The 19,600-nt window shown below is 37.5% G+C and overlaps 1 protein-coding gene across 1 annotated transcript in view; it reads right to left on the bottom strand.

Annotated features, from left to right (window-relative positions):
* Positions 1–211: 211 nt before the first annotated feature.
* LOC125241233 overlaps positions 212–19,600 on the bottom strand; it is a 120,616-nt gene continuing 101,227 nt past the window's right edge. Inside the window, exons 2-3 of the mRNA XM_048149600.1 lie at positions 7,547–8,189; positions 212–610 (exon numbers count right to left, since the gene is read on the bottom strand). Coding sequence (XP_048005557.1) covers positions 393–610; positions 7,547–8,189 — 861 coding nt within the window. The 3' untranslated portion in view covers positions 212–392. The remainder of the gene's footprint in view (positions 611–7,546; positions 8,190–19,600) is intronic.

The raw sequence follows: 19,600 nt of genomic DNA on the forward strand, positions 1-19,600 counted from the left end.
TTTTGAATCATAGGTACATATTGAATAAATTGTTGGATTTTATTTAGTTTGATGTTTTATAGTCAGTAGGTACCTATTTTGTTCGTGTTGGTGTGGAGAACATTTTTGTGGTTCACTCGGCGGCAAAGTTTGTTTAACCTTCGTGCTTTAAAACCGCTCCAACTCGCTGCGCTCGCGGTTCAATATTTGAATCTTTTCGCTTGCTCGTGTATCAATATTGGCACGTACGGTTAAATAACAACTTTGCCCCCTTGTAAAAGAAATAAATATTGTTGTAGTTTTCTAAAAATACCTAGCTTTTTGTGTTTAAAATAAATAAGGTGGGCCTTATATGGGTCAGGTACTTTGTGTTGGTTGGCCGATGGATGTGAACACTGAATCGTTTGGGGTGTTTAGCCCCACCGGAGAGGCTGGCCGGGCGGGCGCAGGTGCGAGGCGCGCGTCTCGGCGGTGAGGGGCCCGTCCCGCGTGTCGTCGGGCCCGTAGAAGGCGAAGGTGTGCCGGCGAGTGGGCAGCTGCCGCCCCTTGTGCGACAGCGCCTGCAGCCGGCTCCAGAACGAGAACAACTTCTTTTGGACCTCCCCTGTTTCACCTGCGTTTAATACCATGTCTGTAACAAAGAGAATCGGATATATCGTCCCCTTACTGCAAATACCGACTATGTGCAAAAAAGTGATTTTGAGATATTGCGATTTTAATATTTGAAGGTACGATTTCATATGATAACATGAAAAAAAATACTATTTGTATACAGCATTCTACAGCCCGTATTGTCTTGTTTAATACTTAATCGTAAAAAATATCCAGGCTGTATTTGATTGCCGATAAAACAACGATTTAAAAAAAATAGTAGCAAACTTAGTTGGTTTTTCCTGTAGAAATAAAAATGTGTATATTTATCTTATTTATACATATAAAGCAGTGTTTCCCATTGATTAAGCTTTGCTTTTCATATATTTTACTTATGATTTGTAAAAAAATAAAAAATATACAAAAGTTTTGAACTTATTTCAAAATATATTAAATATTCTCACAAACATAGGCGGTTTTAGCTGCAGGAAATATAGCTGCTCTAATTTTATGTTACAAAACTTCACTTATCATTGTTAATTAAAGTGGTACATTTGTAATAAAAAGTTTTTTAACATTACTAACCATTAATAATACTTTATTTGAGGTTTTGAAGGGTTATTCTCAAAAAAAAATTTTTGAAAAAAATCCTCTTCAACCGGTTTTAGGAGATTTTTCACAAAATACTTTAACCGATTTCAGTAAAATTTAACAAAAAGTAACGCAATACCATTCTCTTGAAATCACAAAGAGAATTTTACAAATCGGTTAATGCGTTTTTGGGTAATAGCATAATATGCATAGGTACTTACTACATACTAGTTCACTGTCTCAGCAATCCGAAGTCCGCCATAATTTATGTTCAAAATTTCACTATCTACACTGTTACATTTAATATAGGTAAATAGTTTTTGTACGCTCAATAACCTGAAGTAATAGTTTATTTAAAGTTTTGTAGTAATCAAAGTCACTAAAATGTAGGCGTAGATGAGGTAATAAGTTAGAAAAAGTAATGTGTAACGGTAATTACATAGGTTTCTGGGGCGATTTAAAGCAATCAAGTTTGCAATATTCTTACGCCCCCAGTTACACGCAGTGTTTTTCATCACACTAGCAATAAAAAGAATAAAAAGTATTCACGGTAGTCCAAAATACAAATTTGAACACTCCCTTGGGAAAAATACGCCTCCTGATACGCCTGCGTGCGATTGCACACTTACTGCGCAAGAGTGATAAAGAGTTATTAAACGACATGTTCATCGCTGGTGGAATTAGATACAAACACATCTGTAACACGGCTGACAATGCTAGATAAACTATAACTGAACTTAAGCCTGGTGCCCACTAAGCTCGCCGAGTCGAATCTCATTAATTCGCCTTTTGCATTTCTTATGAAACTACGTCCATTAGCGACGCGTCGAATCGGTTTGATCGTTCATTGTAAATGTATGCAAGGCTAGATTCGACGCGGCTCGACTCCACCTAAGTGTCCTGAAGGCTTTATGCAGCCTTTGTGACAGAGATTTCATACCTAAAGAGTACCATGGGTGGTTTCAATCACTTAATACTGCAGTTGGTGAAGTGGTACACAGTTGTGACATCTGAAGTCTACTCGTACCGTAGGTATGCTAGTAAGTAAAGTAAAGTTTATTCTATGTTAACTGTGTACATAAGATGGTATGATATACAGAAAATACAGTATCAACAGTTGCCCATTTCATATCATCTACAATATCAATATCATCTAATTACGTCTACAATACAGTTACTTTGGCGCAGTGAATTTAGTTTCGTAGGCCAAAATATTCCACTTCGAGTTGTTAACAATGATACATGTTATGCGATTACTCACAGACGTCTGAACCGATTTGTATTATTTATCGTAATTCAAAGATTAATTTAAGGTTATTTGCCAACCAGCTTAGGTTACCAAATTTAAATTAGTATAAATTAACTTTGCACTAATGCAATCCACAAGATTTTGTGGATAAAATGCAACTCTCTCGTCCGTTTTTGAAGAACTAAGAGAGCCTTTACCAGTCGGTGAAGTGGCAAAAAAAGATTTGATTTAAATGTAACACTGTAATTAGTAACGGTCATCGAAGTTATGAAACATAAATTTAAACTAAATTCGATTCCTGTAGCTTAAACCGTTTGTGTTATTGTATTTTTAACCGACTTCAAAAAAAAGGAAGAGGTTCTGAGCGCACGCTAATCACGAGAACATCATGCGAAAAACGAAGCTTAATTTAATAAAGAAGAGAAATATACAAACATTTATTTCTACAGGAAAAACCAACTAAGTAGGTATTCGACTGTTTCATTAAATCGTATTTGATTGTCAACTAAATACATTCTGAATATATATACGACAAAGTAGTAAACAAAAAAATACAGGTTCTAAAATGCCATACACATAACGTACATTTCTTCATGTTTTCATATAAAACTTGCCTTCTAACTTTAAAACCGCATTATCTCAAAATCGCCTATTTACACATAGTCGGTATTTGCAGTAATAGACCGTTATCCTTTCCTTCGTCACATTACATGCAAAACCAATTATAGTCCCTATAGAACTTTTTGGTAGAATGATATTGCTGATGTTTGTAAACAAACATCTTCTGGAAAAACATCTTAAAGACATTTGGTGTGTTTAGCCTGGCTTAAAATAAAGAATTTTGTTGATAGTTTTATTTGCAAAAATCAAATATGTACATATTAAACTTTTTTGTAGAACATAATATGGCTACTTTAACAAAATGTTTAAATGCAAAAAAACACTATACACCATTAAAAGGTTCTACTTGGCGGATAAAGCATAAAAGTTTATATTAAATATTCATATCACATTCTGACAGTTTATAATGCAACAAATTGACCATTAAGTAACTTTATGCGACAGCTATCTTTTGAATGCAGCGTCGTATCAATACATGGGTTTTAACATATTGTAGCCCTTGAAAACCTTATTCTATAGGTGCTAAAAACTCGATTTCGTCAAAAAGTCACTTAGTCGGTATTTGCATTAATGGGACGATATACAAACCGTAAAGCAGCCTTCGCGGGCACTATGCCAAAGTGTCAAAATGTCCATGGGGACAAAATGCCCAAAGGTCAAATTGTCTATGTGGTCAATACGTCCAAGGGTCAACATGTCCAAAGGTCAAAACGTCCTAGGAGGCAATATGCCCAAAGAGACAAAATGTCCTCAGGGTAAATATGTCTAAGAGCCAAAATGTCCAATGAGTGAATGTGCCCAAGTGTCAGAATGTCCAAGTTTCAAAACGTCCAAGGAATCAAAACGTCAAAGGAGTCAATATGTCTAAGGGTCATAACGTCCAAGGAATCAAAATGTCAAGAGTCAATATGTCCAAGTGTCATAACGTCCAAGGAATCAAAATGTCAAAAGAGTCAATATGTCCAAGGGTCATAACGTCCAAGGAATCAAAACGTCAAAATAGTCAATATGTCCAAGGGTCAAAACTTTCAATTATCTACATGCCAAAGGAGTCAAAAAGTCTAATATGTCCAAGTTGTAATAAAAACTTACAAATCCGGGAATATAGTACTTATTTCTAACTAAAAAGTCGGTATCTTCATTACCTACTTCTTACATAATATGTTTATTTGGGTTTACTGAAGATTCGCCAAAAAACGTTTCTCAAAGTTTCACATCCCAAACTATTATTCCCAAATTATCATTTCCCAAATAAACGTTTGGCAAAACAACTTATTGCAAATTGACATTTAGCAAACTTTTTTTGGCAAGTATTTGTTTCCCAAATTATTTACTTGGTCAAATTTCATTTTACCAAATATTATTTAGCCAAAGGTATTGTTAGGCAAATTTCCATTTCTCAATATATTGTAATTAAATGGCGAACTAGAAATTTGTTAGTTGATTTTATACTTTGTGTGAAATAATGTGTATGTCGTACTTTCTTCCTCCTGTTGCAAATTTCATGTTTGTAATAAGGGAGCTCTCTTATACTGGACGGTGAAATATTTGTTATCGAAGCGTTTTGAATACCAAGTACGAGTAAGGCACGCCACAGACAGTTTAAAAAAATTATAATCTTAAAAAAGATTTGTATGTAATCTATCAGTTCAAACTGACAGAATTTTCAGATTGAACTGACAGGTTGCATACAAATCTTTATTTAGATTATGAATTTTTAAGACTGTCTATGGCATGCCTAAGATACAGTTAATTCGCAGCAATTATTAGAGCACAAACACACGACCTCACCGGACGAAGGACATCCACATACTTTAAAGTTTTTCTCGCTTTAACCCTTAATCAAATAACGGGAAATTATTTCCCACTTCATCATTCACCACAAAATGTTTTTTATCTTTTTAATGGCACCACTGAGCGATACCAATCATACAGATTTAAAATCTTAGTAACATTTTGAGTTTGAAAAAAGGCAAGACTTTTCTGAGGACAACCATTTGTGACCACACGTCAAAGTCAAAGTCAGTTGTCATGATTTTTCACGTAATAACAAGAGTTTTTTTAGTGTTTTGAGGCTAAGTACGAAAAAATCTGGTAAGTGCATATAGTGAACAGTCTCATTACCTAGACTTATTTCCCCTGCGTTCTGCTTAAACAGAATTGTCATAACGACATTATTTAGCCAAGATTTTAAGGTTTTAGTAAGTGGGAAATTATTTCCCAGTGTTCTGAACTCACGATTTTGGTAGGTTTTCATCAAGTGGGAATATATTTCCAAGTGTTGAAGACAAAATGAATAAGAAAACAATACGAACACAACTTACAAAAAAGTACCTACCTAGAAGAAACTCTTGAGAACTTAGCTGATTTGTCTGATTTATCCGATCATGAATATCATAAAAATGCTTAGAATCGTTAGCAGACGTTTCTGCGAGTTAAAAAAAATTAATGAATATCATGGTTCTGATAATGATCCTTGCTATGTTGACAGAATATATTCTCTAAGTTTCTAGATTTATAATCAACTAAAATTGACTAGTAAAAAGTTCGCTACCTTATCGAACAATGGGAAACTACAATATTTCCCACTTCATTCATAATTTGGTTATCCTGAACCGGATAGCGGGAAATTATTTCCCACCGCGAACCCCCCCCCCCCCCATATCAGTTAAGGAATGAAAAGTACATATTTGTTGCTTAATTGGTTTCGTATAGTACTAAGAATATATTAACGGCAAAATTTACCATCTTTCACTTTAGTTAAGTATTTGGCTTTTCCTAAAATTATCAATATTTATTTAGAAAAAGTATTGGTATAAGTTTTATAATTTATCAACTCACGTATTCATAATAAATTGAAATTATTTGCCAGGAGTGGTAGTGAAACTTGAGTTGTTTTATGTCCCCTTCATGGGATACAGGCGTGACTGTATGTATGTATGTATGTAATATATTGAAGGACTACGGTTATTAATATTTCCTAGTGAAATACGCCTGAAAATGTGTAACTTACTGAACCTTCTTTATAAATGATAGTTTCGTATGAATTATTTATATAAATTAGATGTTTTTGTATGAAATGCAGGTGTCACAAGATAATACAAGCACTTTTCCCGGACTATATTTAATTCTTTAGTAATAAAATCAAAAATGAATTAAATTTAGATTTTTTTTTAATTGAATCAGAACCCTAATTTGCTTAATAATTTGTATTTTAACTATCACTAATGATACTTTACACGACAGAAAAAGAAAATTACGGTTACCGAATTATGTCCAGGTCGAGCTACTTTTCTTGGTCTATATAGCGCGTTTACCATTCTTGATATTTTATCACGCGAACGATTACCAGGCGGTTTAGTAAAAATATCGACGACATCCTGCCGGCCGGACGCGGTGCTAGCGTACCGCACGTGTGACAGGGACTTCCTATTTTTCAATATTCACTCCTTGGACGTTTTGACCCTTGGACATAAAGACTCTTCGAGCATATTGTCTTCTTGGACGTTTCGACTCTTAGACATGTTGACTCTATGGACATATTGACTATTTGGACATTTTGACCTTTGGACATATTGACTCCCTGGGCATATTGACTTCTTGGACGTTTCGACCACTAGACATGTTGACTATATTAACATATTGACTTCTTGGTCATTTTGACCCTTGGACGTATTGACTACTTGGACGTTTTGACCGTTGGACATTTTGTCTCTTTGGGCACATTGACTCCTTGGACGTTTTGACCCTTGGACATATTGACCCTTTGGACGTATTGACTCCATAGACATTTTGACCATTGGGCATTTTGTCCCCATGGACATTTTGACACTTCGGCATAGTGCCCGCGAAGGTAAAGCAGTACCCCGGTAGCCTGACTCGAATCTCATAGTGTTTATTATTTGAGTTTGTAATATTTCTACCCTGCAAGATTCCCCACCAACTACTACAAAGAATAAAAAAATACTGAACTGAATAACTCTAAATTTAGTTCAACTAAGATCAATGTGGCTGAGGTGTGTAGACCACACCTCAGCCACATCACCACCATCGCTACTCTCGCCAGGCAGAGCAGACCACCCTTGCCGAGCCCTCGGACAGCCCTGAGTACCTACGGTCGGCTGCATTTCCAGAGGAGCGTCCCCAACCGACGGCACAAACCAGGCGAGAGTACCTAACCGCAGTGTAGACAGGATTTTGTGTGAATTTATAAAAACTAGAACCTACGACCTAAATTAGCTCAAAATTTAATCATTAAATTTCTCGTTTCCGAACTTCGTCTCCGTTTCCGACATTTAAATAAATTAATATTTTTTTTGCACGGATTTGGATTACTCATTTATCTCTTTTAGCTAGTAATTCAGACCCTAATCGTGACAATATAAACATTTAAATTTCAAAAATCGACCGCTAGTACTTAATAGGTTACTTATCAGTATATGTTATTCAAGTATTTAGGTACACTTAGGAAATTAAGGTCGATTATTAATAGTAGATAACATTAGGGAAACTTACCAGGGATTTCTTTTTCACCCGTTTCTTCTGAGTCGAATCTTTTACCCACTTGTTCTACTAAGGGCATAACTTCCTGCGTATTCAGTTTTTGTTCAGCTGGCCATTCTAAAATACTTGTATCTAGGTCATGTGATGAAGGCCTTGCCATAGCTTTATACAGGCAGTTCTGATGATTTTGGACATAATCAAAAGGACTCGTCGTTGCCATATACGTATCGTACATATAGTAAGCTTGATCGTCCCGTATGATTACGTCTTTGTTTCGCAAATACAACGTTTTTATAGTTGGTAGAGGTAATTCATAGTGGAGGGGTTCCTCATCAGGGTTTTGCTCGTGTAAATAGTTCTGATCCAAAGCTTGGGGTTGAAGTTGATATGTGTCTTTATAATTATCATGGTGGAGATTAGCCGCCCCCTTGGTGACATAGTCGTTGTACTGTTTATTGTCAGTGTCGAACATCCAGTTGGCCTCACTGTTGAATAGCCTCCTGAGGACGTCGCATTCGGTTAGTGTGCTATGTGTATCAATAGGGGAGTCGGCGGCGGGGTCGGGGCCCGGCTGCAGCGGCGGCAGTCGCGGCAGCAGCACGCCTGTCGACAGGGTCACGGCGGCAAGCAAGAGCATGGGGATCAGTCGCCACATCTGGAACAAAAGAACGTTATGAAAATAATGTTTGATGACGATGATGAAAGGGATAATCTGGAAAAAATGGGAAAATTTCGCACTAAAGCTACCATTTAGATCTATCCAACCTCCCCAGCAGTTCCAGAGAACACAGTCACAACACTTTTCGGTAAGAAAAATGTGATGTGCTGCTTGGTGCCGTAGCCGAATGGCATTTCTGCGACGTGAAATGAAAACGAAACGCCGCGAGAGGTTTGGCTCCTGTCGCGCCAATACGCAAGAGCGATAGAGATATATATTTATATCTACGAGCGTTTCGTTTCGTGAGCGTTTGTGCCATTCGGCTATGTACCCAGCTCGGCCTGCTGCTCAGCCTGAAGAGGCTGGAAAGGTAATAAATAAATTAAGGGATGATATCCAAAAACTTTGTCTTTCCTCAGGACGGAACTATCTCTGTAAGTGCTAAATTTTAACTAAATTACTTCTGCGATGTAACTGTATACTTAGAGCGTGAGCCTGCTCATAACTTGATTATTAAAAAAAAAAAATCAACAACATTAATTTGAAGCTATGTCGGAGTTAAAGGAAATGCATAATTTTCCTTCTTACTAGTTATCGCCCGACATCGCCAACTGACTAATTTAAATTCAAATGTCAGAAATTAATTTGCCCCTGACTTGGGAATATTCATAAACAGGTTGTCCTGTAGGCGAAGGGGTTAGTCATCAGCCGATAATTTGCATATCTATTCGCTTTGTTTGCACCAGATAAAACTTCAGGGTACCTAGCCAACAAGCGCTTACACTTCGTAAGGGTATATACTCTTGGGTCGACTCGACACGTTCGTTTTTCGTCAAGTTCTTAAATTTGTCCGATTCTGCTTTCGTTAGCCATTCTTTATTCGTATACATAGTCATTATCGTCTTTGACCATAATGAGTTGTTGGCCTTTTTCTTATTTCGACTCAATCGTTTTTCGTCATTTCGTATTTCGTCATATTCTAAGTTGGTACCGACCTAAGACTACGAAAAAACACGAAAATTAACAGCGAACATGCCGAAAGAAGGCAGAGCCTGGGGTCCGCTTTGAAAACGAATCCCAAGATTATTTAACTAAAATTCCCAAATTCCATTTTTAACCTCCGATGCAAAAACGACGCGGTACGTGTTATAAGTTTGACGTGTCTGTCTGGTTGTCTGTGTGTGTGTCTGTCAGTGGCATCATAGCTCTCAAACGGATGAGCCGATTTAGTTTTTTTTATGTTTGAAAGCTGAATAAAATTAGCCATGTTTGATTGCAATGCGTCCACTATATGTCAAAGGTTTTTTCAAAATTGAAATTTTGTGTCGTGCTTATAGTATTTTCGCTCCTGTTGCCTCTTAGCGATTGTCAGTTTTGCTAGGCCCGCTGGCCCATGGCTGAAGTGACTGAGACGTGATTAAACCCTTTGAGATGAGGTGCCTGCGGAAAAACGTTTTATATTAAACGTTCGCTGAGTCGATGGCGAAAGACGGTTGGACAAAAGAGACATCTGAAAGTAAAGACTCACTTGTGCCACTAATATACTGTAGTACTATAATATTTTGAAGAATGTATGATGTAGATTTTTAGTTGGCAAATACAGGAAAGTTGAACGGTGTTTGGCATATGTACGTTTACAAAGCGCGAGTAGTACCTAAGTATAAGTTACTCGTGTGAAGTAATTCCCAGTATTAAAAAAAGGAGTTTACAAAAATGGGAATACCATTTTGGAGAACAATCGCTGTCAAAGGGTGTAGGAATCTGGTACAGAACTATTCAAGCTAGACCCTTATGGATTCCCTGGTTTGACTCTGCCAATCTCGCTAGAAAAGTGTTAGTCTCAGCTTTCCGAGTCCGGTCTGGGCACATTCCTACAAACAAGTTTCTGTGTATGATGGGTGTTAAGCCATCCTCACTGTGTTTAGACTGCCAGAAGACTGATGACCTGTCTCATGTGTTGTTGGACTGTGTCCGGAACTTGGACTTGAGGAATAGAATTTTTGGTGGCTCGGGCTCCATGCACAATGGACAGATCAATTGCTGGTTGGCAGAGCCAATGTCAGACAAGGCAATCAGTGTATACCACTTTATAGATCTCTCCCTTTAGTAGGGAGATTTGTAAGCACCCATGAGGCTGACATGTTCACCCAGAGTGTCCAAAGCCTCGACAAAAATAAGATTAAAAAAAAAAAAAAAAAAAAAAAAAAAAAAAACACCTGCAACAAGGGGTAAAAACACCAGAACCTCAGCCGTTTTAACCTTAGGGATATTATTAGTGCTATTCACAATTATCATTCTATTACAAAAAATGTAAACGATAAAAATAAACGCCCGTCTGAACTTGGAAACTTCCAGTTTACCGAATGCTTCAGAAAACAAATCGGTAGCAATTGTTATCGCTTTCTTTAAATGTATATTTCACACGTACGATAAAAAGTACAACAGTCTAACCGTGCAATTTACAAATTCCTAGCGCGTCGATGACGAATTAATGCATTGAAGGTGATAAATGTGGCTATCTAATGATTCTCTGACAAGTTATTAGCCGATTATTGATTCGCCGAATGCCATTTAGCAGAATAATCAAATTATCGCTGTCACGTTTGGTCGAATAACGTTACGTAAAATCTTGGTTCGCATACAGTCCAGTTCGCTTCTGTGCAAATTATCCGAACTATTATTGGACATTTTTCATTTAGCAAAGTAATATTTTCGTTTAGGCCACGATTAGTCGAATAACGTTTCACATTTTATACATTGTTAAAATATGAATATCGAATGAATGAATTATCACTGTTGTAAAAAAATTACGCACTTAATAGACACTTTTTTTTCTTAAACAATGTATAATGTGAAATCCTTTTCGTTGCGGTAATAATTTACATATTCTGGCAATTAACATTAAGTTCTTGAACATAAAAGTGCCAATTTCCGAATGGGAGAACTAAAAATTTTAAAAGTAAAAAATTGGTGAGTTGAAAACAACAATACATAATTTACTAAAATGAATCCTTAGAAACAGAAAATTTTGACACGTTGTAATAAATGTGACTTTCTTATAAACGATCTAACAACTAGATTTTTGAATCCGCAGAACAGTTTGTACGCAAGTTCCAGCCAACTCACCAAAAAAAAAACTAAATGATCAGTCGACCTATTTGCTTCGAGTTTCGACCAATTTTTTGTCAGCCAATTTTTACAATTACTAAATGATTATTCGACGAAAAGTCAATCGGCGTATCAAATTTCTGCTTACCGACTCCGTTTACGAACGAATATTATGCGTTATATCCAATCGTTATTCGGCCAAAAAAAACGTCGGCGAATCGTTGTCGGCGTACCGAAAATCGGCGTATTTTGTTTCGGAATATCAATCGGGCACCGATAAATGTAGTCTGAGAGCATTCTGCACTAATGAGAATAGCTTTTGATATGTGAGAATACGTTGGTTACTTAGACTAAATATATACCTACTATGATACATCAATGGTTGGTTATAGTTTTATATGATGTTTATTATTCCATAAACATGGGTAGACACAAATACAGATCTCTAAAGAGTCTGCAACACGTAAGTGACACGCGACACAGACTACGGGGACTGCTTGCCATTAGGCGCGCCGCATGCTTGTTTGCCACCATGTGGTATAAAAAAATATGGTATAACGAAAACGAAACGCCGCGAAAGCTAGTCTGGCTCTGTCGCGCCAATACGCAAGAGCAATATAGAGATAGATATCTACTATAGCGTTTCGTTTCGTGAGCGTTTGTGCCATTCGGCTACGCACCCTGGCCCCGTAGCCGAATGGCATTTCTCCGACGCCAAACGAAAACGAAACGCCGCGCCAGTTAGTCCGGCTTTATCGCGCCAATATGCAAGAGCGATAGAGATAGATATCTACTAGCGTTTCGTTTCGTGAACGTTTGTGCCATTCGGCTACGCACCCTGATCACGTCAACACATAATTGATCAGGATAAGAAAAATTGTAAAGAGATGAAAGTATTTACCTAAAAGCTAAGTATCTATCTATATCGCTCCGCAATCCGCAAATACGCAAGTATTGGCGCGACAGAGCCAGACCGCATTTCTGTCGGCGTCGTACGTCGACGATTGTCATTCGGCTACGCCGGCAGGGTAGGTACCGCAAACGCCTCAATACGCTTCCTCATAGTATCATAACTAGCTTTCCTCGCTAGATTAGATAGCTATAGGGATCTATTGCTCTCCAGCGTGCGTAGCCGAATGCACAAACGCTCACGAAACGAAACGGTCGTAGATATCTATCTCTATCGCTCTTGGGTATTGGCGCGACAGAGCCAGACTACCTTTCGCGGCGTTTCGTGTTTGTATCGCGTCGTAGAAATGCCATTCGGCTACGGGACCTGGGTGGCTAGCCGAATGGCACAAACGCTCACGAAACGCTCACGAAACGAAGCGCTAGTAGATATCTATCTCTATCGCGCTTGCGTATTGGCGCGACAGAGCCAGCGGCGTATCGCTTTCGTTTGGCGTCGGAGAAATGCCATTCGGCTACGGGGCCTGTAGACGGCGCGACAGAGCCATACTGCGTTTCGTTCGCCATTTGCGTGAAAGATTGTCATTTCGGCTGGGCTGGCTGTGACTGATATTTTGCATTGCTGTGGGCTGGCTTTAACTAACGGCAAGGGCGGCTCACTCCGCGATTCTATCGCCGCGCTACAAGTACATCCTGGCGGCCGCGAGTTCGCGGCCTACTCAGGGGTTGCGCGCGTTCTCACGGAATGCACGTTCGCACTTTCTATTGTTACTTTACGTCGCGAGGTTTTTAAAGCGATTTCCGCGTGTGGAATGGCTAATAATACTTAGTTAAATAGACATATTGAATAAAATAAATACCATAAGACATTCTCACTCAGATCTACTACTGATTAAGTCCCACGGAAAAGTTCAATAAGGCTTGTGATGTTGGAACTTGAACAAAAATATATAAATACAGTATATATACCTAGAAAGTACACAAGACTTGAATGTAATAGTATTAATAGTATAACATTTTATGTGAGTATTAATTCGTTTGGATCCATTGGTAACCCTATCACCGGACGCCGCGCACGTGCGGCTCGTTTCTTTGTAAGAATTTTGTAGGTATTTAAAAAGGCGGCATTTCGTGAACATCAAAGCAGTGGGCCTTCTGTACTTGTACTATTATATATTCTGTGCTAACGGCCGTGTTCTAATTTGCTGCCATCGTGGTGAAAAAATAAATTATCTTTCGCCGAGTTTTCGCTCCTATCAAGTCCATCTACCGGTCTATACTAAATTAAGTCCCTTTCCTCCCACATAAGTAATAGTTTAGATATCACTTGATACGTCGCCGTCGTGGGAATTGGACGTAAGGTAAAAGGTAGACGCGGTTTACATAACAATTTGGCTCAAAAATTGCGAAACACTCCAAAGGGGTAGCCGATGAAACAGAATGAGGAGGCACACTGTCATTTTATCCCGCCAGGCGGCGCCTGTGCAAGTGTCTAGGCATGTTACTGCCATTCATATGTGAGAGAGAGAAAAATATATTTGTGGTCATGGTTCGTTAATATTTCTTGTAAGTGGGTAGCTTTTGCACATTTTAATTTTTCCTCAGTCACCCGTTGACCACGAACGTTGTAAAGAGTTCGAAACGTCGGGATGTATTTTAAATTCATTATACGCGATTTAATCCGTTTCCATAGTTTTATTTCATAAAAACTTAATAGTTAAATTCTATAATCATAATAATTAAAGATATAAAGTGTTAAATTTTTCAACAGAAATATCACAAAAATATATGAAGGTAGTCAAAAATGATGGAATCATTCGATTTCTAAATTTCATTAATTTTGCCTACTTTTTTAACCGCCGCCTCAAATCTCTCAAGGAAGGACGGTTCTCAATTCGTCTGTATGTTTTTTTTTTTATGTTTGTTCCACGATATCTCCGTCGTTACTGGACCGATTTTGAAATTTTTTATTTTGATTGAATGTATATGTATACAGATTGGTCCCATTTTTCTCAGGATCCAGTTCTGATGATGGGATCCCGGAGAAATCGAGGGAACTCCTCAAATCTGAAAGGCACACATATGGTGATATTTGTGTTTTTTAAGGAACAGCATGTATTTACGTACGGAACAGTGACATTTGGTGCAGTGGAACTGCTGATGATGGTCAGAACGGAACTCCTCAAATCTGAACGGCACGCTTATAGTGACTTTGGTATTTTTATAAGAACAGCATGCCCTTACGTCCAGAACAGTGACATTTGGTGCAGTGGAACTCCTGATGATGATCAGAACGGGACTCCTCAAATCTGAACGGCACGCCTATAGTGACTTCGGTATTTTTATAAGAACAGCATGCACTTACGTCCAGAACAGTGACATTTGGTGCAGTGGAAGTGCTGATGATGGTCAGAACCAAACTCCTCAAATCTGAACGGCACACTTATAGTGACTTTGGTATTTTTATAAGAACAGCGTGCACTTACGTCCAGAACAGTGACATTTGGTGCAGTGGAACTGCTGATGATGGTCAGAACCGAATCAGAACAGTAACATTTATTTAGTTATGTTTGTTAAGCATATTGAGTTATCAAGTCAAATTTTGTCAAGCTTCGATTTCTTATAATCGGATTCATGAGGAATTGAGGAAACTCCTCAAACCTTAACGGTATACGTATATTGATTTTTGTTGCCATCAAATAATTAAAGCATTAAAAGCAGTTACAAAAAATACCTACACATTTCTACATAATCCAACATTCGCAATTAGCTTTCACCAGAACCCCAAAGGCCGCGGTTTTTTTTCTTAAAAATTATGTTGTACAAAATCAAAATGCTTAATGCTTTAAAAATTGCTTTCAAGCCTTAATACGATACAGGAGGGGTAAATTCTCCATCCAAACGCTCTCGACTATTTCCTCCCTGGTTTTTGAAGATCGAGCAATGATTTTTTTCAAGACAGATTATTATTTTTATCTGTGTCGGAATGTTTTGATTTTTTTGATATTCTTATTTTTAAAAACGCTAAGAGCCCGTCAAAAAATTCCAAAATCGGCGTTATCGATAATGGCGCGCGTAAAAAAAGGTGTGGTAATTCGCCAAAAAAAAAACTAAACGGTCCGAAAGATTATTTCATTGTTATTCAGATTCTCAAATTTCGTTACCATTGGTTAAGTTTTGAAGGAGGAAACAGTCAAGAGTCTAACCTCAATTTTAAAGATTTTTTCGCAACATCTTTTAACTGAGTTGTTCTTAATGGACTTTTATTTTTCGATAAATCTAGTTGGTAACACTGGTATATTAAACTAGAATTCCCAAATTGAAAGGGGGGGCTCCTTTCCATTTTAGCTTTTTCTCTCCTATCGCGCAGCGTCTTAAATACCTTCACCTCAAAGATTTATTCAACATCATTTAACGCATAAACGTAAAAAGGTTTAAAGCAGGTGTAAACATTCTCAGGGCAATTAAGCTCGTATTCAGCGATCAAAAGAAAGCTCGAGAAGGACTCAGTTGGGAGTCGCACAATAGGGATGTTTAAAAATACACGTGTACGATTTTATTAAATGTTTTTGTGAAAACCGGATGAAAGAATTTTGACCTATGCTCAGTGTAGTTGTTTGTCAGTGTTCTTACCCTTCCGTCACTGCTAAAGAAAATAGTAAGAAGCAGCATGTAATTTTCTGCATTTTAAGTAGGTGTTTACAGTATTTTTAACCGACTTCAAAAAAGGAGGAGGTTCTCAATTCGACTGAATGTTTTTTTTTTTATTTTTTTTTATTATATGTCTCCGAGAATCCTGGATCGATTTTGAAAATTTTTTTTTGATCGAACGGGTATAACCCCGAAATGGTCCCATTGACACCAAGTCAGGGTCTGATGATGGCATCTTGGAGAAATCGAGGGAACTCTTCAAATGTTATAGGCACATGTAAGGTTTTTAGTGTATTTTTCAAAGGTACACCAGTATTTACGCCTGACGGTAGTAATTTTATGTGGCTGAGCTGATGATGGAAGGTCAACTCCTCAATGGTTAGGAGTTAAAGGATAATTCTTTCACTACAGTACATATATTCGGACTGATACATATAATATCACTAGGAACCACTAAAAATCAACAAATAAATTAACTTTTTAACAAAAAATAAAACCGCCTTCAAAAATAAGCGCGTTACAAAACACGGAGAAACTAGAAAAGCCAAAAATAACAAACCTTTGAATTCAGATTTCTTATCAGATTGCAATAATCTAAACATCCAAATTATAAACAAATCAATTATTTTTGAAGGCGGGGCCAGCCTGCGTATGGTTGGGAGGGGCAAACAGGTCTGGTTTGTTAAAAAGTTAATTTATTATTGATTATTACTATGGAGTGACATTAGTTATGTACCTCCCCGTGGCGGCTGGTGAAAATTTCTACTAGGCAACACTGAGCAAAAAGAAACCTACCTTAAGACGATATAGTAGGGGTCAATTTCAATTCTCCATAAAAACGCTCTCGACTATATCCTCCCTGGCCCCGTAGCCGAATGGCATTTCTCCGACGCCAAACGAAAGCGATACGCCGCTGGCTCTGTCGCGCCAATACGCAAGCGCGATAGAGATAGATATCTACTAGCGCTTCGTTTCGTGAGCGATTGTGCCATTCGGCTAGCCACCCTGGTTTTTGAAGATAGAGCAATGATTTTTTCAACACAGATTGTTATTATTTTTATCTGTGTGGGACCGTTTTGATTTTTTTGGATATTCTGCTTTTTGAAGACTCTAGAGCCAATCAAAAATGTCCAAAAACGGCCTTTTTCATTGTGGCGCAAAAACAGGTGTGATACTCAAGATTGGTAATAATTAATCAAAAACGCTAAACGGTCCGACATAGATTATTTCATTGTTATTCAGATTCTCAAATTTCGTTCCGAATGATTAAGTTTTGAAGGAGGAAAGAGTCGAGAGCGGAACCTCGATTTTAAAGATTTTTTGAAATATCTTTTGACTGAGTTGTTCTTAATGGACATTTTTTTTTTGATAAATCTAGATAATAGCACTTGTATATTTAACTAAAATTCCCAAGTTGAAAGGGGGCTCCTTTCCATTTTAGCATTTTCGCTACCGTATCCTCTTGACATTAAGGTACTAGTAATCAATTTTAGGCAAGCCGGTGGGAATCGGCTTGTATGGACCAGTACCTCCATATATTGCATGTGTTACTTTTTTCACGATGTATTCCATATTTATTAAACCTGTTTTTCAAAAGTTAGAAGAAGCTCGTATTTATTTTGAAAGATTTTTATTGAATATAATGATAATGAGATATTCGATAGAATCGAGTTGTGCCTAAGAGGCCACAGTACTGGCTGTAGAAGGAATACTGTCATATTTTGTATTTGGTATAGCAACCGATTCTTTGATGTTTGTTTTGTAAGTCAGTCGGTCAATAACAGTTCTCATATAAACATTGAATAAATTCCTGGTGCACACTTTCTTGGTTTCCTTGTGTCATAGATCTCTGCTATTTATATAGTGTTACGCCGTGGCTTGCGTGGGCGACGGTCGCGCGATGGTCGCGCGACGGCGATGCGACGCATACGAAATCAAACCTTATCGATATGGAAGTATGAGACGCGACGGCGACGGTCGCGCGACCGTCGCCCACGCAAGACACGGCGTTAGACCTGTGGGATATCCCCCACAATTTTTTGGATTCATATCTAGTTAAAAATCAAAAGTAAAATAGGTTGATGTACCTATAATTATGATTTCGTCAGTTAGAACATTTACGATATGCGTTATCTACTTTCGTAATGACACATTAAATAAAACAAACTAGAAAAATTTACTCTCACTAACACTTTTCGTATGACTATGATTTTGAACGGCACTAGAAGTTTTTCATTTAAATGTACGTGAAATAATTTTCCGAAGGTCTTTTCACAAAATCATGGGTAATTCCGTAAAGAAAAGTACATGGCGATCTAAGCTTTAAAGTCTCGTAAGTAGCGCCGGCACTTTGGGTCCACCGTTTCTTTATAATACGTAACAAAGGCTCCTTTTGAGATTGTTGTTCGATTGGGTTTGGACCTTACGCAATGGATATTCGGGGACTGAAATAACGTCTGACACCGACAAGGATATTAGTGATATTATTTTCTGACAGCGTGTTTTCTAAATGCCGTCTATTTCTGTTTTAATAAATTCTAACGCTGCAATGTAAACGCATGGCAAGTAACCTATGTAAGCCTTTCGAATAATCGAATTTACGTTAGGTTATTTGCAAAATTTTAATCTAATTAAGTAAGTACAGCATTTGTTAATTAGTTATTACGAGAACATGCATCTCAGGTACTAGCAGTTCTTAAGGATAAGTTTCTAAGGCGTATTATTAATATTCCTTAAAAAAATTATATATGTTATAACTTATAACTCGGATGTTCTGAAATTAGAAATCGATTGAAGACAACCCTATCCTATATAGGCTATATTGGGTTGTTTTCAATCGATTTCTAATTTTAGAACATCCGAGTTATAAATATTATAGTCCATTCTATTAATAATCTTGGAGGAATTAAATCATCCAGGCGTTATTTTCTTGTAGGTACCTAATGTAACAGGCATATGTACTCATAAAAGTAGAAACATCACATTCACACGCCGGCAACCATGTGAGCACGAATTCCAAGTCCTTGAAGAATCTCAGTTGAAACTTTTATAGACCTAGGTGCGTAATCAACGCTGTAAACAACTTTGTTTTGAATAAAGCTTTACAGATCTGTTACCTATTATTCGTATAAAAATCAGCCACGGGGCAACTGTGACACTGATGGTAACAATTTGAATTGTGTGTTTTAAAATGATATGCAGATCCCGGCAAATAAATTAAAATGTACACCATATAATCACTTTTTATATCTGAGCTCTCTTGTTGTTATAGGACGGACGGACAGTTTAATAGGGCCCCGTTTATACCCTTCGGGTACGGAACCCTAAAAATGACCAGATTATTTTTAGACGTAGTGACGTAGAGGTAGTTCCACATCAACATAAAAATCAAATTGGTTTATATTTTGTTTCTACGGTTAGCTAGGTATAAGATATCACTTGCAATGTGACAATTATCTAAGTTACATTTATTTATTAAAGTGATCGCACTCATGGCCATAATTTGTCAGTATTTGATCCCAAAATGATACTGTAAGTTTTCGCTATGACTAAAAAAAACCCCGATTCGTACCAATGAGTTTTTCGGAACTTATGTACGAAATATCATTTGATATTTGCCAGTCGCTTTTCGGTGAAGGAAAACATCGTGAGGAAACCGTACTAATTCCAATAAGGCCTAGTTACCCTTCGGGTTGGAAGGTCAGATGGCAGTCGCTTTCGTAAAACTAGTGCCTACGCGA

Source organism: Leguminivora glycinivorella, chromosome Z (assembly GCF_023078275.1).
Source record: "Leguminivora glycinivorella isolate SPB_JAAS2020 chromosome Z, LegGlyc_1.1, whole genome shotgun sequence".
Classification (NCBI taxonomy): domain Eukaryota; kingdom Metazoa; phylum Arthropoda; class Insecta; order Lepidoptera; family Tortricidae; genus Leguminivora; species Leguminivora glycinivorella.